We start from the raw sequence: 24,831 nt of genomic DNA, 5'->3' as shown, positions 1-24,831 counted from the left end.
TGCCCGAGACCGGCACCCCGCCGCTGGGACGGGGGGGAGCTCCTGTGGCCGGGCCGGCCGGGCCCAGCCTGTGGCCGGGCCGTGCTGCCGGTGAGGTGAAGTAAAGTGCGTGCGCGGCCGGCCGCAGGCTTCAGGGGAGGGTTTTGCAGGTTTACAAGGAAAAGCTCCAGCTTTGCTGAAGGCGTGCGGGAGCGGGGGGCGCCGGCTGTATTTCTGACCAGGCAGGTGCCGCTGCAGCGGCAGGGGCAGAAGCTGTTCGGGCCGGGGCGAATCCCCCGCCCTTGTGCTGAACAGCCCGCTCGGGGTGAGGGTCTGTGCGGCTTGGGAGTCTGGGGGCTTTCGTGGTGTGATCGGGTTGTTGATCTTTGCTGTTTGCTCATGCCCTCATGAGTAGGTTTCAAGGGATGCCTTTTACTTTTTTGGCCTGTTTGTTCAAAAATCTAACAGAGCTTATGTAGTCAGCCTGGATAATAACACTGAATGAGCTTTGGAGAGCACTGACACCAGAGAGGCAAACAGCTGGCCGGTTCATTGGCACTGCCCTTCGGTGACAGCAGGGTTGTGCCTTTTAGTAAATGCCCAAGGTCTCTTCCCCAGCCTTTGCAAAATCCACAGAATTTAAAGGTGTGAACTAGCTTTCAAATACAGTATCGGAAAAAAAGAAACCCCAAACTCCATGTTTTAAAATATAATTCCTTGTTCTGAAATCTTTAGGATTCATATTTTCCTTGCCCCTGCTTTTCATTTTGCTGGAACAACAAAACCAAGGCACATAGGGTTTCTTTTTTAAGGAAGGATTGGTATCTTCTAGTTGAGTGACAGCAAAACCTGGCGACTCCAGAACAGCATAGTGTACAGTGACAGTCACTGTAAAATCATAGGAACTGATGACACTGACTACGTTAAATTGCCATCAGTACATGTTCTCAGGCACAGTAGGAACTGTTGTACCACATTCCTGTACTACCTGCCCACCAACTGGTGCGCAAACTGCTGTGCTAAAATGTGGATCTGCCATTAAATGCTTTCAGAGGGAGGTGAGCCTGGTCAGATGTGCTTAGGCCAGAGCACACAGACAAAGTAGGCATAGCCACTACTGAGTCCATTTAAAAAATAATCCACGGAATAGCTGGCTTATCTTTTTGCATGTTGTGGAATCATCCAAAGATCACAGTCAAGTTCTGTTCACTGTGTAGCCAGTCCTAATGCCTCTGCCCTGAAGGTCGTAGTTTTTTCTCCATTTAGATTCCCTTTCAGAAGTACTGCACTGTAGGTGAAGTTCAGTTACGAGTTAATTAGTGAACCCTGTTCTGAGCATGTCAGTATAGACAGGAGGTTTTGTTCTTACTACTTGCATGAAGAAAGATTGGCCAAGTTATTTACCTTTGGGTGATACACTAAACAGGAATCTCTGCTGCCTGTTTCTTATAGCCATTCAAAAATGGTGTTAGAAGACCTTGCACTAAGTTGGATTTACTGGGTTAGATTTCCTTTGTCTCTCATATTGTGTGGTTACTTGGCTACTTTGTTTATACAAGATCTTTAGAAAAGTATGTCGTTCATACTGAAGATGCCATGAGCACATCTGTAAGTTAGTGTTCTATATTTTGTAACACAAGTGTTCTACATTTGACTGCTTGTTTATATTTGAAATCTACAAGAGTATTAAAAATGGCGAACAATTTAATTGAAATATTGGCATTCATCTTATTCTTACGTATACTTCAAGAATCTCCAAATATGACAATAGTGTCCACAATGTCACAAACTATTTCCCAAATATCGAGCAGTACTCCATTCTGAAAAGCATACTATCTGAAGAGGCTGTTGCAGATACAGAGTGGAGAAAAGACCAATGAAAATGATTAAAAGTGAGATTGATAGACACACAGAACTTCCTGGTCAAATAAGTACACTTAAACACACTTCCTCCTTGTCATCTCTTAATATTTCTTGAACTTTACATAAGCAAGCAGTTCAGTGAGTAATGGAGAGAATATTTATCCTAGATTCTCTGACAGAAGTAGCTCCTTAGGCACTTGCTGGAATTGCTTTGGCTTTCCAGATTGTTTCATGCTAATTATGGTGTGTTAATACAGTGTGGTTGATCTTTGCTGACCTCCACCTCTAACCTCCAACACCACTGATTCCTTTGGGCCAATGCTCATCTGACCCTGAGAGATTCAGGGAGCCCAAAAGGTAGAAATCTAACCTTATAACCAAAAAATTTAAAGTTTTTTTATGGCTTTATGCTCAAAACCGTGTCACTGTGTAGTCAGATTAGCATTAGTGCCAGTGCAGAGGGAAACAGACAAATGCCTTTGTTGTGGTACAGCACAAGATAGAGGGGAACAGACACTGCAAGAAGTACAGATGGATAAATAGATAAGGGTGGAGTTACATAAACAATTACCAGTTATGGTGACTTCAGTCATGCTTCATCATATTTGGTATTTTTATAAAAGATGAAGCTCCAAGCATTATACAAAGAGGTGAGAATCTCAGCATTACCTTTATAACCCCTGTATTTGAGAAGCGAACTCTAGAGATCTGAGCTAGAAGCTAAGCTAACAGAAAGAAGAAAACAAGTATTCTCCCCTATTTTGTTTTAAAACCAAACATGATTTTGAGCTGGTTTTTTTTCAGTTAATAGTTGTTTGTGTGGCAAGAATAGATTACAAGGAATTCAGATTTAGATAGATTCATTGGGAAATTTATTTACAGAAGGATCAAATGAGGAGAGAAGGTGCTTTTTAAAAGCACTAGCTAATGTAATTTAAAATGTGCTTAGTCTGGAAATAGATGAACGTAGTTACAATTTCGTATGTGGGGTATTATTTCAGAAACTATATTAAGCATTCACTGAGAAGTATAGGATGAATGTGTTTTAGAAACAAGGGGTAGGATTCAAGTGCCTACACATCAAGTGATGTTTCATACGCCTTTGGATATTGTTCTCGTCTTCCAGCTTCTGCTATGGAAGGCGACAAGTCTGCCACAGGTCCTGTGTCCTAGGTCCTAGTAAATCTAGGGTTTATAAAATATCACTACATTACTATGTTTAGGCACTGAGTCACTCCTAAACTGTGTTTACTACTTTTTGTTCTCTTTGACCCTGTGTAGTAGTTGTTTGTTCACATATGTGCTGTGTCTGTTACCCGATTAGGCAACGAAAACATTTTAAAGAGGAGAACAATGCATAATCAGTACTGTTGTTTAGTACGACATTTTGTATTAATATTTGTCAACATGAAAAAATACCAAATTCATAATAATTTCACAGTAATTTGAATGCTGCCAAATAATGAATGATTTGATCTTATGAACTGTAGCAAACCCAAAGCACTGTTCATTTACACAAAGATAAGATATTTGAACAGCACCGATTGGATACTGAGAGAATGGATTGCAGGCTAGCATGGAGTCTAAGTTGGTAAATGCTCATTGCTGATCATTAAATTCTGTCATTAGTTTGCAATTATTTTTAACTTGTCACAAACACAGATCTCTACAGTAGAATTAAATTTATTTTGCAATATTGTATATTGTTTTTTTTTCCTCTGACTGATCTGCAGGGTCTTCCTTTGCAAAATGAAAAAGCATACCCCTGAAAAGCAAGTGCTGTTGCCAAATTCTTCACAATCAAAATCATATCCAGACACTCATAGATCTTTGAAGTCCTCCATAAACAGGCTTAAGGAAGGAAATCTTTATATAGTATTTCTCAAAACATTTGCTAAGTGTATCAACCAAGTTTTCTTTGGGCAAAACAATAAGTTAGACATACCTGGCTGATAGGGTTTTTTTGCGTCCTCCGAAATCTTTCTATGTAATTGGGATTCAAATGTGAACACTTTGAGGAATCTTCTCTGACAGCACAGGGGGCTTGTGGCATGGAGAGACAGCCTGTTGGAGGGGAATCTATCTGCTTAATTTGCAGATGTGCTCCTGAGAACTCGGTCTACTGTGGCTAACTGGCTGTGACTGTTTTTTTTTTCTTTCCTCTCTTGTCTTCAGATGGCACAACGAGAAACCCACCAGCCTCCAGAAGATTTAACTCTTTGCAGTAGTAGAACCAGACCAGAGTGACAGTAGATGTCTGTTAGTTAGATTCTAAATGTCTGCAGCACACGCTCCTTTATAGTTTAATTTTTTACACTGCCATATGTGTCAACCTAATGATCTTTTTTGGATTTTTTCAGCGCTATTATAATATAAAAATGTAATCTAAAGTAGTTTTTGAGTTCAAAGAAAAAATGATTTCAATAGCTAGTAAAAGAAAGCAACTCCTGCTGATTGGTGTACTACTGCTTTCCCCAGGAATGCTCTGCTGCAAGCAGGTAGTGACATGGAAACAGCAAAGGAAATGACAAATTCGTGCAACCCAGTGAGTGAGGGCTGACAAAAAGTCCAATTCAAAGTCCACTGAAGTCATTAGGAATGTCTTTTTTCTACTTCAGTGGCCTTCTGATCAGACCTTAAAAGACTAATAAAACTTTGCACCCTTCTGTGGCATTTTTCATCAGTTTCACAGTGCTTTTCTCCAAGAAAAAATAATTAGACTCTGGGAAGTCCTCTGGGAACATATCCTTTCAACAGCTAGCAGTGCTGGGGCACAGAGGATAAGCCACTTGCATAGCACAGAAAATAAACAGAGAAACCTGGAAAACAATTCACTCTTCATAGCTCCCTGCTTTTGTTTTCTTAGCCCTGCTTCACCCACTCCTGAGTTACAATATCTGCTGCACAGTGTTTTAGAAATAACTCATCTCCCATTTGAAACTGCTGTGAGAATAGAAATAGAAAGAACTTGAAATGGAATTTGATTAGTACAGCAAAGCAAACATACTGGGTGTTTGTGAAAATTGTCCTGAGACGTTGAGTAACTGTAATGCAGATAGGTTGCGGTGACGTTTCTCATCTGAAATACAGCAGCTCTAAGGCACTGTGCCCTGTAGCATCCGTGTGGCCCTATTACTTCTCTACTGAAACAAAGATAAAAGTAGTCTGTACTGCAGAGTTGAATGCTGAAGAACTTAACTTCCCCTAAATTTAGAGGGCATTCAGATCACATTTATTTCTATTTTCAGTAGTGCCTAGATGATATTTGACAGCTTCTTATCCAAGTGCTTGACATAGTCTGACCCTTGTTTGCGTCTGTGATCAAAGATCTACTGGCAAAAGAGATACAAATGTTTAAGTGAAAAATCCAACCCCCTAGTTGTGTCTCATTTAGTATTTTACATTCATTTTATTCTCCTTCTGCCAGTTGACATGCCTTATCTTTAGAAATTCTTTTTCCAATTACTGTGGCTGAGAAGATGGAGAAATGAAAGTTTGTTGGCAACAGCGTGTCAGTTTTGGATGAGGACATGGTCTGTCCAAGCTGGTCTTCTGTAACTGTCAGTGACAAACTGCTTTGGAGGAGCTGCAGCAAGTAACTTCAGAAGAATGTATCTATAAGGCAGGAAAATCATGTTCAGAGCTGTCCAGGTCATAGCAAGAACATCCAGGATTTGCATCCTGAATTTATTTGGCAGAGAACCCATGCGAAAATGAATAAATAGACTTTTCCTTCACAACTTATATTTTAATAACATTGACATAGGTAGTATGTTTTCAGCAGATTGCTCACTGTTATGGAAATGCTTTGTTTCGCTTGATTCTCTTCTTCTGCAGTTAATTACTTAAAATAATATGTGGTTTACATCTTCTTCATCCCAGATCATTCCAAATTGCATTGAGATATTTCCAGGCTTTTCAGCATATTTTCTGCCAGTAAAACACAGTCATCTCTGAGCTGGAACGTAGCTGGCTCCCTGTGGGTTGCAGGAATGCACACCAGCTCAGCAGAGAAAGGGAAGGCTGCCTTACTCGTTTCTGTAGGGTTGGCCAGCCAGAATGCAAATATCCTGGATACTTAGCCAGGACCCACGTGCTGAAACCTGTGAAAAAATGGCACAGGGAGTCCGGCATCCTACAGTCTTCAATTTTCTGTCTTATCTAAAACCATCAGTAAACAGTATTTAATATGTGAGGGACGGGGCTTTATTCGGAGGCCTCATCTAAAATAGCTGATTGAATCCAGCTGTGCTTTGACTATCAAATCCAGGACGATCGCATTCCAGGGGACAGTGGCTACTGCATTTTGGAGGAGTGCTTGATGCACAGGAAACGTTACCCTTGTCATAGGCCTCCAGGTGGTCTTTAAAGGGAGCAGCATTCTTGAAGCCATTGGAAATTCATTAAAAAACCCTTCTGATCATGTACAGGACTGACATAATAGCACTGAAATCAAACAGGATCAATGTGCTTCCTTGCAATTAAAGCCCTTAGATGTACCCCTTAAAAGCTCGTACGAGCTGGGCCTGAGAGGCACATGTTTTTGACCATCGCAAAGGTCGGCTCTGAGGCTCAGTAATGCACTTACACAAGCAGATGCAGCTCCCATCCACGCAAATTGCTGATACATTAAGTGTGTGCCCTTAAGGCCTCCTGCTGAGGGCAGTGGCAAACATTGTTGATTTAAACAGGATTAGCTGTTGCAGATCCCATTGAATTGAGAGATGCTGCAAGGAACCTCATCCGAAAGTTTTCGTCCTTTGTAATTGAAACTTTTTCTTTTAGTTTGTTCCCGTAGTTCAGTTGACCCGCACCTGCTCGTGGCCAGAGCTTGCTGCCGTCGGGTTTGCTGCAGGAGCTCTGCCTCCCTGCAGGTGGTGGGGAGCGGGGAGGAGGAGGAGGGAGAAAAGTAGGGCAAGACGGTAGAGCAGGGAGGGCTTTCTTTTGCAGCTATACCTTTGCAGATGTCTAGACAAGAAGGGAGGAGCTGACTGTCTTCTGGAAAGTGGGTAGCCTTCTTGTGCCGCCCCACTGAAAACGTTTTAGGTCTTTCTCGGGGCAGGAATTCCCAGAATCACTCCTTTCACTTGGCCCACTTTCAAAGTGCCATCCTTGGATGTTTGTTAAGGTAGTGATGACAGTCCAAAGCTAACAACCACCATTTATTAAGGACAGGCTTGAGTTCCAGCTTGGCATGCCTCTCTGCACTGTGGGGGCTGATGATCTGTACTCCAGGCTCCAGCTCTAGCAGTAGTGCTGGTGCGGGTACCCAGTAACATCTGCTTTTGCTAGTGTGGAGGAAGCACAGCTTTCTGGGCCGTTTGTGAGTGGTGTTTCTGAGGAGGCTGTGCTTTCACGGTTGCATAAACGGTGATGACAGGCTGCCAAAAGGGGCAATCCTGCATCCTTCCCTTGCTCCTGCTGCATGTTGCCACTGTCCCCTTGTGCAGGCACTCATGATGGTATGGCTGTAAGGCAGATCAGAAAACTTATATTTAAAACAGAACATACGTATTTGCTTAGGCTAGTTTCAGGTTTTATATTGGTAGTTTATTTTGTCTGGCCAATAGATGGGCTGGAATGAAAAGCCAAGGGGTGAAGAAGGAGAGAGGGTGGTGGTGGCCTTTTTGGGAGCAGCCAGCACTTAGGTAGGCTTAAGTTGATTCTGACTGCAGTCGTCTGACACAGGCTTATTCCTTTTGCAAAGGTGTTACCTCATTCTTTATTGCTGTAATAATATTGTAGCAAATCTATACTCCTCTAGAGTATCCTTGACTCATTGATGTGGTAAACCGGTTGTAAGACAGCAAGGAGTGATAATCAGATACTTTTCCTCCAGAGGTACTAATCCCTGTTCTTCAGATGGAGTTTACTTTAGTTGCTAACAATAAAGCACCTAAGTAAGTCACTCATTTTGTGTGTAATTTAACCAGCTACCTTGAGCAAGCTTTACACAAATATATGGGTCCATACACTGTTACATGGGGTGACTTCTACAATAGTGCTGTCTAGAGGGCAGATTGGGATGTTACAGTTTTTTTGTAAGAGATAGCATGCTGTTACGTGCCTCCTGGAACAGGTTGGAGAGGAGGCTCTAATGTCCTGAATCACAGTGTCCTTTCTCATTGTCCTTAGGAGGCAGTAACCAGCTCTGGTTCTGTACTTGGTCCCTAGACAACTTATTGCACACTTAAGACTTGGCTATATGCTTGCAGTATTGCCTAACTACGTGAGCGGTCAACCCGCAGAGATCATTTCTGCATTGCCTTTACCAGCCCACCCCATCACTAGTGACAGCTTTTATGTTGCTGAACTAGCCAGGCCAAGAGAGAGTCTCCAGAATCAAGGTCTTTAGTGCAGACTGATGTGTAAAACCTTTATGGATGAGAGGTGTTACAGAAATGCTTGCTGCTTAGTTCTGTATTGTGGGTTGTAAGAGAGTAGGATTGCTTTTATGAGAGATTAGTTAGATCTGAAGTATTAAATACCCCTTTGAAAAAGTTAGTTGTGACAGGTGTAGTTACTGTGCTAGCTCTATAGGGAAAAAAGATCAGGTATTGTCCCGTGGAAACAGAGTATAAGATGTAAAAATAGTGTATTTGTGTTCAGTCTGATTTTTGCAGACATAGGTTATAAAATCTCAAGAACAGGTGTATCTAGTGATGTTTTCCATGAACCTGTGAGTGATCTGTAAATAAACAATTCTGAATATTCTTTTTTTACTGAGAATTACTTTTGGGAGAGCAAATTCATGGTGTGGAAACCTGACTTTAACCTATGCCAGAAATACTAGTGATATATTTCTTTTTCCAGAAAAATAAAATTATGTAAGGTTTTAGTTTGTAGAGTTTGTAGAGAGGATTAGCTTATTACTCTTCCCATTTAAAAATTCAGAAGCTTGATTTTTCTTTCATTGCCTATATTATATTTAAAAGAAACATAATAAAGCACTCAAAATTGCAACATAAAACAGGAAGCCTATATTCCACCACATTTTTAATTGTTTAGTAGAACTAATAACTGTGTAATTGAAATCATGCTAATACTCACTTGACCTGCCTCTGCGATTCAATGCAGAGATTTCTGTTTTGGCTTAAACTGCTGGGAAGAAGACTGCATTTTGAGAAATAAAATTGATTTTGTACAGTCTGCTGATGATCAGCAAGGCTTAATGACTGATCACCTCAAGAAACCTCATTACAGTAATTTGGATGGATGAGCAGGAGTGAAAAGCAAAAAGAAGAAAGTATAGTTGCTGCTTGAATGCATCACTTACTGATATTTGACTCTAAAACTACCCAGAGCCAGCACAGGAAAAGGATCAGATATCCTTGCCTTACTTTTCTTGAAACCTCCAAGTTACTTTGGTGTCTTTTGGGAAGAAGATAAGGTTTTTGATTTCATTAGTAGTTACTCTCTAGCAGAACAATGCAGCCATGTAATTTGTAGAGGTGTGATTGTACCTGGTTCATAAATTGTGGGTGATTCCAATCCATTATTGTACTTTTTTTTTTCTTTTTTCATGGCAGTTCAAAGAAGTCCTTGCCTTGAGGCTATGAATTGGATGATTGCTGAAGCGTTTTACCTACGTAGAACCTACTGGTTAGCTCCTTAGCAAAGGTGAGAGTCTTCTGGTCAGCCTGGTTTCAGCTGTGCACATCACAAAACTTCTGTGCAGCTGACACAGTATGGTGTTCATTTAAGAGAGACTCAGGAATAAAGTAGGTGGGAAGCTGCAGAAACCAAAGAGGAATGAAAACGAAAAATAGAAAAACCTTGATAGGTTGAGATCAAGTTTCTGAACACCGCTATTGTACCATCCATCCTAACCGTATGTTCACTTTCAGGGATAGTAGGTGTTCTCCAAATACCGTCCTCTGTGCTTGCTTTCATTTAGGGTGATGCAATAGCACCCTGCAGTTCTTCAAAATAATTTAAAACAGGGGGGGACAGGTAGTTCTAGCTGCCAGTCTCTCCCCTCTATTGTTTGAGTGAATGGCTGTTCTTCCAACAGAACCTAGGCTTTCATTAGGACCTAGCTGGTTTTTCCTCTCCATGAGGAGATGATTATGTAGGCATAAATAACAGCTGTGCAAGGGAAGATTAGGTCTGTGTTGGACTATCACCTCTGTAGTCCATTTTGCATTTTATTTCTTGCTTTAGATTTTTGAAGCAAAACTGTGAAGTTCATATAAAAAGCAAAGGAGGATGTATGCCAAGATAACAAATAGGGTTTTCTCCCCTCTTTTCCAATTTAACATTTATTAAAATATGAATAATTTACTAAACTCACATTCCAAAATATATTCTTTGGTTTTTTTTCTTTTTTTCAGAAGAAAACATAAGGAAATGTGGCCTATGAATTACGAGTTATTTATTTTCTTAACCCCAGATGAATACCTTTGACATAGGTGATAGCAGATCTCATATACTAATGCCTGTAATAACTATATTGGCTGTAGGAGAGCTACTCTGGATATACTGTTTTGACTTGGTTAAAAATTTGGTCCATATTCTGGTAAAAAAAGCTGTTAGTCTTGAGAAAGTAATCTTTTCCCATGCTTGGAATATCCAGGGAATTTTCTCTGCTATTTTTTTTTTAAGTAATACTGTTTTGATGATGCTTCTCCCAATGCATGCATATTGAAGTGCATGCTAGATGAAAATATATAGGCTTAGTGAGATATATGTTTAAAACCTTTAAGGATAACTTCCTAATCTCCATACATCAGGAGATTTCAGGTATTAAATGTTAGATTATATTCTAACAGCATTCAGTGCTTGCTTTTTCATGAGGCTGATGTTCGGGATTTTGCAATCGTAGTTCAGCTAAAACTTTCATTCAAGTTGAATTCAGCACTGCGTTTCCCAGCTAACTGTAGTGAATCAAAACCTGGTGTTTATCCAAAGTCTTCCTGCACTGTTGTTGCTCTTCTACAGCTTAACCAGCAGAGGATATTAAAATCTGAAGTGAACTTTCCCAAGTTCTGTAGGAAGTAGAGGCTGCGCAGCAGAATAAGAATTGAGCTATAGCATTTTGGTAATGCCTGGTCTGCATGCTCAATCTCAGGCTGATGACCAGGTGGCTGTAGAACATGGCATTCACTGAGAAAGCTGCCATTCAGCTTGGTTAAGGATAAAACTATTCCCCCAAATTGGTTATCAATTTTCTAGGTTCCTAGAGCATTTTAGAGTAAAGTAACCTAAGCTTTACTGCCAGCTCTCCTCTGATTTGTTTATAAGTCATTTAAACTCTTGGTGACTTATTTTTTTCATCTGTTATTGGGAATAATATTTGTTTGCTCTTCCTCATGGGACTGTCGTGAAGTTTATTTCATTAGTGTTTATAAAGGACTTGAAGATCCTAGACGCCAGATGCCAAAGAAAAACAAAAGGTTGTTGTTAGCATTTTCTTGATTAAATATATGCATATATTTTTTTTTCTTTGACACTAGCCTTACAAATCACTGCAGTCTTTCATATAATGAAATTTACCTCAAATAATGACTGTAATAACGGAACAATAATGAGGAATAGAAGGCATTGCTTCCCTCTGAAGCCACTGTAATTTGCATAGACCATTCCGAGAGTCTGGTAAATTATATTCTGCTTGGTCAGTCCACAGAGAGGTTAATACTGGTTTGTTTTTTGTAAAACATAAGAAAACTTAAACTTTAGGTCATGTGGGTGTGCATGTGTTTTTATATCTTCAGAACATTAGTCTTCTTTACAAGCTGGCAATCCAACGAAATTAGAGTTTTACATTAGAAATCATGCTTTATTTTCCTGCTGGGCTCTGAACAATTCTTGTTCAATCTTATTTAACTTTAAAATCAGGTTGGCAGCCTTTCCTTAGTGTAGTTGATTTAAGAAAAATTAAGCTTTCATTCCCAAAGCCACTTCTTAATGCTGTGGTAAATCAAGAGAAGAAACACAGGAACTCATGAAAATCAAGCATGCACTTAGTGTATAATGCATTCTTGCATCTTTATCACATTTATGTATGCAAACTGATCATTTACATTTTTTAGTTAAGTTGCCACCATGTGAGACAATGTGCCAGTTATGCGTGTCCACACCCTCATCTGTGTTTTTCTGCTTCTAGTAGTCTGGTCCTATGTGTATAAAAAATCAGCAATATTATTAACTATTTAGCATCACACAGCTGTTAAAATGCATTTACACAGCTCTTATAAGTGAGGGGCAAGATTAACTTCAGCATACTTCACCGAGAGCTGTTTCAGGGCCATTACTTCCCTTAAGAGTCTGGTAAAATGATGAAGGTGGGCTGGAAAGCTGTTGCTGTGTGACTGAAGAGTGGAGCTTTAAAGTCCAGAAAAGGCTCTGTGGGGTTCCTTCAGCTCTCAGCATTTGTTCCCTTCTCAAGAGTGGTCCTTGCCTTCGTACGTGGCTGCCCAGTTCCATCATACCCTCCCCGTCCTGTGTGCTGTCTGAGCATACACACACATGTCATCATGATTTAACATGCCCTCCAAAATCTGGGTTTAGTGGCTTTGATGGTACAGTAAACAGTGCACCTGCAGAATGATGGATTCAGTCCAAGTTTTGAATGTACAGGTGTGCCAGTTGTCAACATGCTAGTGAGTGGTGTCACTGGTTCTGCAAAGAAGGCAGGGGTTGTAGGACTGAGCAACTTAAAATGAGGGGGAATGAACACCACCAAGAGAGGTTGTCACTTCTGTGGCCCATATTACCTGCAGACATAAATTTCCGGCATAGCTGATCACAGTCTCTCCCTTTGTACTTGAAATTACTATGTCCACTTGAATTTTGGGGGAAATGTTGTGTAAGGTCCCACTGACAAGATCAGAACTTCAGAAGGAGAGAAGAAAAATTGGACATTGTAGTGCTCGTCTATGTGAATTAGGGACTTTTCAGTTAATTTGTTTTCTGCCTACAGATACATACAGCTCTTTTCTTTCTATTGCAGAAGCAGCCTACTAAAGCAGATATGCCTGTTTGACCATCAAGGTGTGGATCATGGGACAACAACTGTTAAATGACAGCATCCTTGATCAATTTATTAATAGCCATGAGCAGTCATATGAAGAGTTTCTAAATACATTCACTTATCTTTTGAAAGGTATGTAGCTTCCCAAATGTCCCATTAGAAACTGCAGCCAGAAGGGAAGGTAAAAAGAGAAGCAGTAGTATTTAGTGTTGTTCTGCTACTCACTTGCTTTGTGACTTTAGGCAAGTCCTTGTGATGCTTTTGTTTCTCCTCTCAGCAATGGGATCTCTAAGGACAACTTTCCTTAGCTTGGTTCACAGACTGCTATGGTAGGTCTCTACAGGTGCTTAACCATGTTTTGCTCGCTTTAGGAAGGTGGGGGAACATGCACTATTTGGAAGGATAGGCTTTTCCTAGGCAGGTCCTGCATTGCTTTGCTAGAGGAGTTGCCATAAAAGAAGAAGAGCCTAAGGAAAGTACTTAATAGTACGAGATGGCCTAAGATTTGGGGTGTACACTTTGGATACTTTCACAGATTTACTAACACTAGCTTGCTGCGCTATGCGACGTGTGCGCTGAGCTAACAGATAACTTGGATGAAGGCACTTCAGGACATCAGGTTAGGATGATTAGTCTGAAAAAGTCTCATGCTCTGCTGATGAAGTAAAAGGTGGGGCTTAACCTTGATCTGAGCATTGCTGAATTACAGGCAGTTCAGATCTGGATCCAAATTCTGTAGCTCAGGTTCATTTCTTTTGGCCATGTTAAGTCAGGTGCCATAAAAATAAATGCGAGCTACATATTACTCACAATTCTCTTTACCACAGTTTTGCACTAAAAATGATGTCCTTATATTATTGCAGAAGCCGTGTATTTTTCAATTACAGCACGTGGCATGCTCCATTGATTGGCATTCAGGAGTCTGTCCTGTCCTTGTCCTTCAGGCAGAACTAAGTATCAGTCACAGGCACTGAGCAGAAAACCAGTGGGAGAGTCGAAGCTGCCATAGAAATAATCTTGTGGCAACCTTCTGTCTCTTCTCCCAATAAAAAATAGAAGAGGAAGGAGACACTAGGGGATGAGATAAGAGGATTGAAAATTAGGTTCTGGTCTTCTTTATGTATGATTGATACACTGGGGATAGCTCCTATCTTAGAAGCATGCTGCATATCATGATGCTACTTGCAAAGAGCCTCAGCATGTATTTCAGTCACTTTCATTGTCACTATAGCATCTGCCACTAAAACTGTATAAAAGGTAGAGCTTTAGCTGAATCAAATGCTTAGAAATGCAGTTTCCTATGCTGCTATAAACAAAACAGCTCAGCTTGTTTTCCTCCCACCTTCATTTCCGTTTAAAAATACCCAAAGGTGCTGGTTTGCATTATAAACTAATGACCTGCAAAAATTCCACTTAAAGCACAAGGCATTTTAGCATCAGAACAGTGCAAAATACTTTATAAAATATCACATTCTTAGTTTCTTAATTTTGCATTTGAAAAATAGTCATTTGGCTTTAACTGTTTTTAAAAAATGCAACTGTGATAGCTTAATAAGACTATCTGCTAAGAGGCTTCAGAAATTTTCACTTTTATGTATGAGTTCAGATATTTACTGTGGGGATATATTTGTGATTACTGTCAAGCAAAATCATTTTCAGATTACCTTTCTGAATTTGGCCTGATAATGGTGTTGATCTACACGTTAATGCTCATTAATGTCAGAATTTGCAGTCCTGCTTAATTAGATATGGAGATAGCTAGTTGTATACACAAATAACCAAGCCTATTCAGTTGTGTGTGTAAATATATCAGAGCTCTTTAAAAAAATTCCTTGAAAAACATCACCATCTGATAGATTTTTGACTGTCGTAACATTGGAAACAGAAGACACAGATATAGCTAATTGGATCCCACTGATTTCACAGGGTACCATATTTATATAAGGTGGTTTTCACTTGTTCATGAATTTGTACTAGCTCTCTAGTTGGGATTGCAAGGATATTTTCACCAGGAGTTTCCACATTATTCTTGAAAGCATCTCATAAGAATCTGATTTCATAACTAATGTTTGGTTTTTCTTCATTAGTTAAATTTACACACAGTGAAACTGAAAAGAATATATCTTGAGTACAAAGACCCAAGCATCCTTGATTGTTCTGGCCTATCTAAAAAGAGCCCTTTGAAGCTATAAATGTCAGCATGGAGTAACCCCCTGTGAGCACATTAGGGTCTTCTGCTGACAGCATAGTTCCATTCTTGTAAATATGGGAAACAGTATTAATGAATTTTTGCATTTCTGACTTTCATTGGCTTTTTAAGGGTTGCTAATATCCTAATCAAGAAAATTGCATTTTTAGAACATTGTCTTTTTTGTATCTGAATGTGTGATACTACCTTTGGCTACTCCTGTTCTTCCTTGTGTTATTTGAAAAAAGATATTCTCTTAGCTGAAGTAGAACAAGAGTTGGAGTCATAAAATAAGGTCCTTTTAAATTCTGTGTAATTCATTTAGTGATATGTATGGTTTAAATAGCATGCAGATACATTATAACTTAGTTGGACCATAAAAGTATATCTTTGATACAGGAATTTAATCTTCCTGATTTTAGTATTCCTAAAAACCCAGTAGTTCTGTTTTTCAAAGTGTGCTTGGTGCTGTGACAGAATGAGAGTTCATAGATTAATTGACAAGTAAATCCTATAGTAAGGCTTTTACCTCACTTCTACCAGATCTGATGGGACATGGATGAACATACTTAAATGCCATTTTAAAACTCTGAGCTCAGCATTTAAAGCATATATACTCCAACAGAACATGACCTATATATCTTAAATGCATAATATTTAAAAAGTATGCGAGCACTCCCTCCATAATTGGAAAAATTTTTAACGGTTTTTATTGATTCTGTAATGGATGGACACTTGAGGGCTGGGTTAAGATTCAAGTAAGTCTCTTAGTTTTTCTACTTACAGCATCCCAAGTGTGTTTTTTGTCAAAAGGATAACATTAACAAGATGAATAGATAGGTGAAAGGGCTGGTGAACCCATGGGAATGTAATTTAGTAATTACAGCACGGGTCCAGAAGGATGAAATTTTTCATGCTTGCTGTAAAGCTTTGCACAAGTTTTCAGCATCTGGAAAAAAATGACCACGTCTTGTGCAAATCCAAAGTGAAGATACTGGTAAGAGGAATCCTTTTATTAGCCATTTATTTTAATACTTTTGTTTGTGCTGCTGTTAGAATCAATGAAGCCCCTTATGCTTATGCTAAGTTATGTATTTAGTTTTGTTAGTTTGTTCTTTTAGCTTTGGGTATAAAAACAATCTGATAATAAAACAGCTAACTGGCATTTACTTTGAGGTTGTACAACTCCACTATGTTTTTTAAGTCCAGAGACAAATCTTAAGAGTGATTTCTTGACTGTGCAGTTGAAGAAGCCTCAGAAGAGTTGGATTTACAATGGAATTGATGACACAGATTTCTGTAGTTGTGGTCAATGAGTGGTCTCTTCAGAACTAAACACTTCCTAGAACAACTTTGGTTAAAATCTCATGGAGATAGACCCAATCCCCACTTTTTACAAAATTGCCACACAGGGCAAGAGGCTCTTTCAAATCTTAGGAAGTGTGTTTGAAATCTGGTGTAAAGAACTATGATGTCCAGAGTTAGAAGGCAGCATCTGCTCATTTTTCTAAACTGAGAGGAAGATTGGGAAATTCACTGAAGCATAAAATATCTCCTTTGACCTTCTACAAAAAAATACAGAACCCCCCCCCCCTAATTGTCCAAGCTTCAAATTTTTCATCTAGATTTTAAATTACTTCTCTCCTCCTTCCAAAAATATGAGATCCTGGATCAGTCAGCTGCACAGAAAAATGATGCCATGAATAAAATTCATATCCAAACCCAAGTTTAGATTCATATTTTTAACATGGTCCTGGGCATTTGACCACTGGGATTAAATTCAATCCATTCCTACTGTTAATTTTGCTCTATTTCATATACCTCACACTGCCTGGCAGTGCATTGAAGTCTGAGGACTTTGATGAGATCTATCTCTAAGCAAACTGAACCTTAGATATATACTTCATAGCCTCAGTGCTGTTGTTTTGATGCTTCTGTGCCGAGCAAGCTGTCAAGCGGAGGAAGTTGGAAAGTGGCTGACCACTTCTCTGCTTCCAGGTGGCATGCAAGAGCCATATTCTATGTTGCGATCAGATTAATTTAATTCCCCAGTGAAAGCTGAGCGATGTATTTAGTTCACAGTCCATTTGACGGTAGCTGTCTGCTTCCTTTTTTCGTTAACCACATTTAGGAAAAACAACAACTTTAAACTTCCTATATAAGTGTCGGTGGAGGCACTTCACAAATGTGAGTCTCAACAGCAGAAAGCATAGCAGAAAACTATATAAGAAATGACAGTAAATTCACTTTAATTTTAAAAATGGACCAGTAGGACAATGCTAACCGGAAGAGAAATTTGCAGCCTTCTTCCTATGAGTGGATTTGCCAATAAAAGCAACTAGATGGTTCAATAAAACTAATTAAATTAATCTGTCATCCCCAGGGAACTTAAACAGGGCATGAAATAGGGAAACACTGTCAATTCAGAGCTTTTTATTGATGTGTTGTTCTGGATCATTGGAAAGAATTGGTTGGGAGAAAAAATTTGCAATTTTCTATTGATCATAAATTCAGTAGCTCTCTCTGTGTAACCTTCATTCAATATAGTATAAAATCAAATATCATACAGAGCCCCTGAATGCAGAAAAAAAAAGACATAGGGATGCAAACGTAATAGATTATTTTTGAAGTAATAATAGCTGATTGTTTTATGGATATTTGTTGTCCTTAGAACTCAGTGGTATTTGCTATGCAAAGTACTTCATCTCCATTGTATAGACAGAAAAAATTAGGCTTAAAGAAGGGAAATGACTCTTGTTTGTTTGCACAGTAGCTCACTGGCAGCACCAGATAAGGACAGAGGCACTTGGACTCCTGGAAACTTTGACAGCTCTTGAACAGTAGTGCTTCCCTGATAGCAATTCTTTGTTCTTTGCTGTGATGCCTTTATTACTAAACAATTTCTAGAGATTGTTGCAGATGGAAAAAATATATTTGCATTCAGTTGGATAACTTAGATTTTCTAGAATGTAAAAAAGGGAAATATTTAGTAATTTTGCTGTTGATACTTTGATACTTGCTCTAGCTCATCACCTTGCCTTGAAAGGCATCGAAGTGTGCTAAATGCAGCTGTTAGCTAAGTTTCATGTCATTGCAGTGAGGTGGGGAAGCCTTCTTTTCCAGATGTGGAAATGACACAAAGCAAATAATGTCAGAGATCAGAGCCATATAGTGGCTCAACAGGACAATCAGAAATCAAGTGACCTCACTTCCAATTTAGTGCTGAACTCTATAGAATTGTGTGCTTTTCTGTGTCCAGTATAAAATCACATAGAAATGCGTAATTTCAAGAAAGTAGGTATTTGCCTTAAAAGAAAATCAGGCCTTTTGAAGATGCCTTAATGTCTTAATTATAATACGCAAAATTGAGCATTTTTGAAACTCTTGGGCTCTCTGACATTTTATTAATTTGTTCTCACCTGCTGTAATCTTTTTATGATATTATTTGTTAAAAAAGGAATACTTTGTATGGAGATGTCAGATGCTTTTAATTATATATATTTCACTTGTTTCTTACAGTCCTTATCTACTTACCTGCTAGTGCTGAATTCTTCTAGAATGCAAGTACACAGAAGATTTTCAAAATCAGTTCTGTCCTGATTTATTAGTATATCACCTGCTCTTTTAAAGTGCTCCCAACATATGTATTTAATGTAGTTTCCCTGTGCTGAGGATGAATTTAAGCACATTTGTGGTTGCTTTGACTTTTAAAATAAAAAACACCCCAAGTGTGACAAACACAGTGCTTATTTAAGTAACAAACTCAAAAACATTCTGTTTCTTTTAGCTAAGGTTCAACGTATGACTTAGTGTAGCCAAGACTCAGAAAGAAGTGTGGAGTTCCTGTACTCTGAACTAGTATTCTCCCATTAGTTACTGTCTAATTTAAAGCTCTTCCTAAACTATCCCTCAAACACAATTTCTGAAATATAACACTATTTGCATTCTGCAAAGGACAGTGTAGATTTTCTGAAGCCTTCAGAAGCAGGCCCACCTTTATCAACTTCTGGAAAACATCTTCCAGCTTTTATATCCTGATACACTTAACAAATTATAATTGCAAAATACTATCAATTGTACAGCCTGTGCCTTTATGATGCGCTTTTTTTTCCCTCACCACATAAACACTTTTTATTTTTAGAACTAGAAATCTTATCCAGTATGTTGGCATTGCTTGGTAGTGGTAGATACCACTTGATCCCTGGTAGATATTAAGAGGTGTAGCTCCCTTTGTAGGACTGTGCTGGCTAATATCAGCTGGGGATCTGCTCTAAGATTTCTGTCATGGTTTTCTGATTTTTTTAAAGATTATTTTTCATCATCATCTGTTAGAAGAAGCAGGATTTTGCCCATGTGGGCTGCTGAAATGGTCAAGTGCACATTTGCCTTGTTATTTAACTGACTGCATTATAGTATTCAAATGGAGAAGGTATCCAGCGGCAGCACTGTTGAACCGTGGAAGAATAATACATATTTTTAAATGATCAGCTGGGGTGAATGTGGTATAAACAGGAAATACTGCCCCTTTTCTAACACTGACACTGTCTAAAGCACAACAGGGACATAGGTATTGATACAGATAAACACTACATAAACCCAGAATCTATAGGTTCCATTAAGGAAAAAGGGAGAGATACTGATACAGTAGAAGAACAGTTAAACTTTTGAAAATTAAGAGCTGAGTTAGTTTTGGAGAAGTATTGCTGTACATTAAGCTAACGCAGGTGTGTGAGAGTGGCTGAAATATACTTGAGAGTAACAGTCATTCTTCTTTCCCCTGAAGGAGCACATACAAAAAAAAGTCCTTTCCTGTCTGATTTTTAAACCTACTGCAATAAGGGAAGTATCCAAAAATGGCAGTCAAAAGTAATAACTGGGACTTAAGAGTTTACCCTTTTAAGTCAGAAATAGTCCCGCTGAAGTTACTTGTCTCAGTCCATGGCATATGTACTTATCCTAGCTGAGGACATGGGGTAGTGAAATTTCCTTAAAAAACTGGCATTACTGAGAAAAGAATCAAGCTGGTATTACTGATTATAGTAAAAATTGACCTTTTTTGAAGGAAAAAACCAGGTTTTGCTGATTATTTGTCATTTAATCAGGGTAGTACAGAAGACATTAGGGGAAAAGGCTGCACCAGCTGAATCTCTGTTCTGGTGTAAAGAGCAAAGAATTCCGTAGGCATGAGTGAGTTATATTGGTGAAACACTGCAGTGAAGGAAAGGGGATTCAGCAGCAACAATGCCTTTGTTAATCGGAGGTGAAGTGCAAAACCAGAAGACCACGATGTTTGACATATTGGACTTTCAAGATGTGTTACAAATATTAATTTGCACACTTAGGCAAGTAAGTTGTTATTTTCTCTGCTGTTAATCTGATTGAGTTACTTTGACAGAAGAGTTCTACTTGCTCAGTGCTACTGCGAGATCACTGTCATTGAAATTAGTGAGGGTTTTGGTTGAGTAAGATTGGAATGGGACTTCAGGAATTCAGATAGCTAGGGGAGAGACAATTCAGATGCTGAGAGTTGGCAGATACGATATAGTATCTATGGAACATCCACTGCCTTTTTGGGTGGCAGCAGGAGGCTAGGCAGGATGCTCTAAGACTCTTAAAACAGCACTACATAATGAAGTTTAGGTGCCTGAATTGCAGCTGGATTGCTTTTACTTATGAACAGGCATATAGGACCTTAATACTGAAATCCTCCAAGTACTTACTGTATGGGATACTTGGGCTTTTTGTAATGAAAAGTTGGACAAACTGCATTGATGTACAGAGATCTATGCATTTAAATACATGGAAACAGGAAGATAGCTCGAGAATGTAAATCAGAGCAGGTTTTCTAGACTAAGTAATTTTAAAACACTACATCTTATTCTCATCTGGGCAATATACAAGCAGAAGGAGGCTGCAAGTTTTGATTGGGTTACTGCAGAAAATCTGGGAGCTTGTTCGATTGAATTATCAAAAAGAAATAGGCGGCTTTAAAAATTATCTTCCCAACAAATTGGATTTTCAGCCTTGATATTTGTTTTTTTCCTCTTACAGCTTGTCAGTTAGGGCAAATGAACTCAGCACCATCCAATGGTTTACATAGTTGCAAATAGGTAAATACAGGTACTTCTCCTACAGTATGGTACTGTCTTGTGAACATCTCAAAGTGCTATTTTATGGAAACGTTTCAGTGACAGTGTTTGTTCTTGTTTTTAAACGTGGCTGTTTCCTGATGATGTGTTTGAAGAATGGAGGTGGTGAATGAACATGAAAGTTGTACTCATGACCTCTGTGCAAGACAGTTATCATACTACTATAAGTAAAATTATTTTTTTGTTCAGGAGTCCTGCACAAAGTTACTATATTATTTGAATCCCCGGGTTTCCATCAAAGTATAACTTGAAAGGGATTTAAGGGATTGACAGGCCTTCTGCTGGCCCTCAGTCCAGCATTTTGAGGACAAAGAAGTAAATTGGAACTTAAAATAGTAGCTTTGCTCTATTTTTTTCTTTTTTACAGTTAAAGGGGCCTGTTTCCCATTCTCACCCAATTTTTGTTTTTGGAATGAATTCACTGATTTGAAAAAAGGCAGGAAGTACCCAGTAGTTTGTATTGTTTTGTCCAGTATATTATCCCAAGCCAGGTTTTCTACAGTATGTTATTGATTGCTGTGTCTGGTCTGGCTTTGAAATGTTTCAGACCATGAGACTTTTATCATTCTTCTGGGGCTACTATTTCATCTAACAGATTTTACTGACAGGAAGTTTTTCCTGATAATCCTGGTAGCTATCTTCTCTGGCTTTGTGATAAGTGACTCCATTATTCTTTGAAATATGTGGGTGTTCAGTGGACATTTTCAAAAGATTCCCTTCCAAATTGGAAGACAAAGAGAATTTTAAGCAATATAGAGGATAGATAGCAGGAGAGAAAAAAATTTATCAAGCTGGATATACTTTCTGATAGAAATATGTTTCTGAAGTCTGCAACATACTTTTCAGTGACACACAATTATGATGGATACTACTCTTGTGAGACTCAGATTTACTTTTCTAGACACCTAAGCTGGCTTGTTATTTCATTGTTAAGGTACTGACAGTGGACTTTTTAGAAAGTAAGACTGAGAAACTGTCTGCAGAGTGAATATGTGAATCTTTCCATCATTTCAACCTCCTCCTTCTGCTACTTTTTGTTGTGTTTGTATCCCTTATTTTTGACTTTTGTCACATGTTGTAAAGGCCAGTGTTGTACATCTGGGATTTTGGCAGGTTGATAACTGTGACTGTGAATAATGAATCAATTATCACTTAGTCAGGGGGAAGGCAGAGTGATCCTCTTGCTGGCTTGAATGTGATCCTTCCTCCTTCCTCTTTTCTTTCAAAAGTAAGACAGAAATGGTTGAAATTCAGAACACTGTCAAAGGAATACAGCTGTGATATTTCTCTGCAGATTGTAGTTTCTTTAATTTCTTATTTTTTAAGATCATCAGTGTTACTGCTTCAAGAGAGCCAGTTATGTGATGCATGCATTGAGAAACTATAGGTGTCAGTAGTTACTTTGGACATCTGAAGGTGGATCTTACTGGCCCTGAGGGGCTGTGCTTAGGGCTAGCAATGTAATGTTTGATTCACCTCCGCCCCCCCCAACTTATGTGGCATAGCCTCATTATGCACATGGTTGCATAACTGGTATTCTGTCCACAGCATGCATTTCACAACTGCTTTGGGTCGCTTAGACTTTTGTCTTTTCCTTCTGAACTTTTCTTCACTTGCAGTCATGAATCTAGTATCACATTGCACTTGTGAATGTTTCATCAAAAGTAATGTTTAATATTCTATAACCCAATAACTCCAATGGTCGTAACCAGAAAAAGAGTTTCTAACAGCAGTTTATGACTGATCTCTTAGGAAAAGGGACAGTGCTTCTAGCTGTAGTCTGGGATTGGTAAATGGCACATAAATATTATGAATGCACTTGATTTCTTATTTGCTCATTTAATCTCTCTAGGTTTTTAACTGTGACAATTGCTCAGCTGTCCAGAAAATATATAACCTAATAAGTTTGTCAGCTCATATGTACTGTCTTAATTACAACTGCCCTGCTATGTGTCATAGGTCTTTTGATGGTAAAAGTGGCATTATTTTATTTGGAGAATTCAGAACCTATGTTTTGGAGAAGGATTATCTGGTTTATATCCCAGAAGAATGACCACAGTGGTATGCAAGATAGGCATGGGCTAGTGCAGGAATATCATGTTTATTCAGAACCTATCAGCTGTATGAATTATGTTGCTGATCATTCCAGCTGATGATGCCTTTTGTCTCTCTGTTGATCTGGCCGAGAAAAGTGTATGGCTTCCAGAAGCTTTTTCTCACTTCTCATGCATAAAGGTTCCTGATGTGCATGGGGAGGACACTGGGTCCTTAGTCCCTATTGTTATTCTATAGGTCTGCACATGTTTGGCTACATAATTTGCTAATACACACATACACTAAAATACATTAATATCCTTTTGTGGCTTGTCAGTCTTTAATATAAAGCTTGTCAGTTCTTAGTATAAAACAAGAAGTCCATGCTGTTTTACCACTACCGTAACAAAAGATTGAAACTTTTTGAGCTAGTCATCTAGGTCATCCTATAAAGTAGGGTGACAGTAAAACCGTCTTCAAATAGTGGGTAACCATTTTACCTGTCAAGAATTTAAAAGAGGGTTTCTTGTGTAATACTGCTTCATTTCCATGGTTTGAACAAGAGAGTGTGTAGGAAGAAGAGATTGCCCATATGTACTGCTGTTTCCAAATATTGTTTTAGGAAAGTACTTGCTAAAAAAGCAGGGAGAAGCCAAATGTCATATCAAGAGACGTGGGATTTAGGAATTATTCAGAGGATCCATCTGTGGTCTGAGTGTTAAAATCTGTTTGCTAGATTCCTCTGATCTGGTGCAGTTTGCATTACAGAGACGTGGTGGGATGGCTTCTATGACTGGAGCGTTGGAATGGAAGGATACAGGCTCTTTAGGAAGGACAGCCAGGGAAGATGAGGAGGAGTTGTTGCCCTCATATGTCAGTGACCAGCTGGAGTGCATGGAGCTCCACCTGGGGATGGAGGAGGAGCCAACTGAGAGCCTGTGGGTCAGGATTAAAGGGAGGGCAGGGACAGGTGACATTCTAGTGGGGGTCTGTTACAGGCCACCTGACGAGGAAGACTGAGCAAATGAAGCTCTCTATAGACAGATAGGAGCAGCCTCGCATTCAGAAGCCCTGATCCTCACGAGGGACTTCAACCACCCTGGTATCTGTTGGAAGGACAACACAGCAGGGCATAGGCAATCCAGGAGTTTCCTGGAATGCATTGATGACAGCTTCCTTCTCCAAGTGATGGAGGAGCCAAAGAGGAGAGGGGCTATGCTGGATCTTGTTCTCACCAGCAAGGAGGGGCTGATGGGGAATGTGAAGCTTAAGGGCAGCCTTGGCTGCAGTGACCATGAAATGGTAGAGTTCTAGATCCGCAGGGCAGCAAGGAGGGCACACAGCAAGCTCACTACACTGGACTTCAGGATAGCAGACTTTGGCCTCTTCAGGGATCTGCTTGGTAGAGAACCATGGGATAAATCCCTGGAGGGAAGAGGACACCCAAGAAAGCTGGTTAATATTGAAGGATCACCTCCTCCAAGCTCAGGAGCAATGAATCCCAACAAAGATGAAGTGAGGCAAAACCACCAGGAGGCCTGCATGGATGAACAAGGAGCTCCTGGACAAACTCAAACACAAAAAGGAAGCCTACACAGGGTGGAAGCAAGGACAGGTAGCCTGGGAGGAATACAGAGAAATTGTCC

At 39.4% G+C, this 24,831-nt stretch overlaps 2 protein-coding genes across 2 annotated transcripts in view; one reads left to right on the top strand and one right to left on the bottom strand.

Annotated features, from left to right (window-relative positions):
* The window catches only part of RAG2 (recombination activating gene 2), a 6,064-nt gene extending 2,186 nt beyond the window's left edge, over positions 1 to 3,878 (bottom strand). Inside the window, exon 1 of the mRNA XM_010586006.1 lies at positions 3,788 to 3,878. The gene's annotated coding sequence lies outside the window, so the exon portion shown is untranslated. The remainder of the gene's footprint in view (positions 1 to 3,787) is intronic.
* The window catches only part of LOC104843211 (chromosome unknown open reading frame, human C11orf74), a 45,169-nt gene that overhangs the window by 247 nt on the left and 20,091 nt on the right, over positions 1 to 24,831 (top strand). Inside the window, exon 2 of the mRNA XM_010586007.1 lies at positions 12,794 to 12,946. Coding sequence (XP_010584309.1) covers positions 12,844 to 12,946 — 103 coding nt within the window. The 5' untranslated portion in view covers positions 12,794 to 12,843. The remainder of the gene's footprint in view (positions 1 to 12,793; positions 12,947 to 24,831) is intronic.

Source organism: Haliaeetus leucocephalus, unplaced genomic scaffold (assembly GCF_000737465.1).
Source record: "Haliaeetus leucocephalus isolate CR32 unplaced genomic scaffold, Haliaeetus_leucocephalus-4.0 Scaffold138, whole genome shotgun sequence".
Classification (NCBI taxonomy): Eukaryota; Metazoa; Chordata; class Aves; order Accipitriformes; family Accipitridae; genus Haliaeetus; species Haliaeetus leucocephalus.
This window is presented reverse-complemented; position numbering and strand designations above follow the sequence as displayed.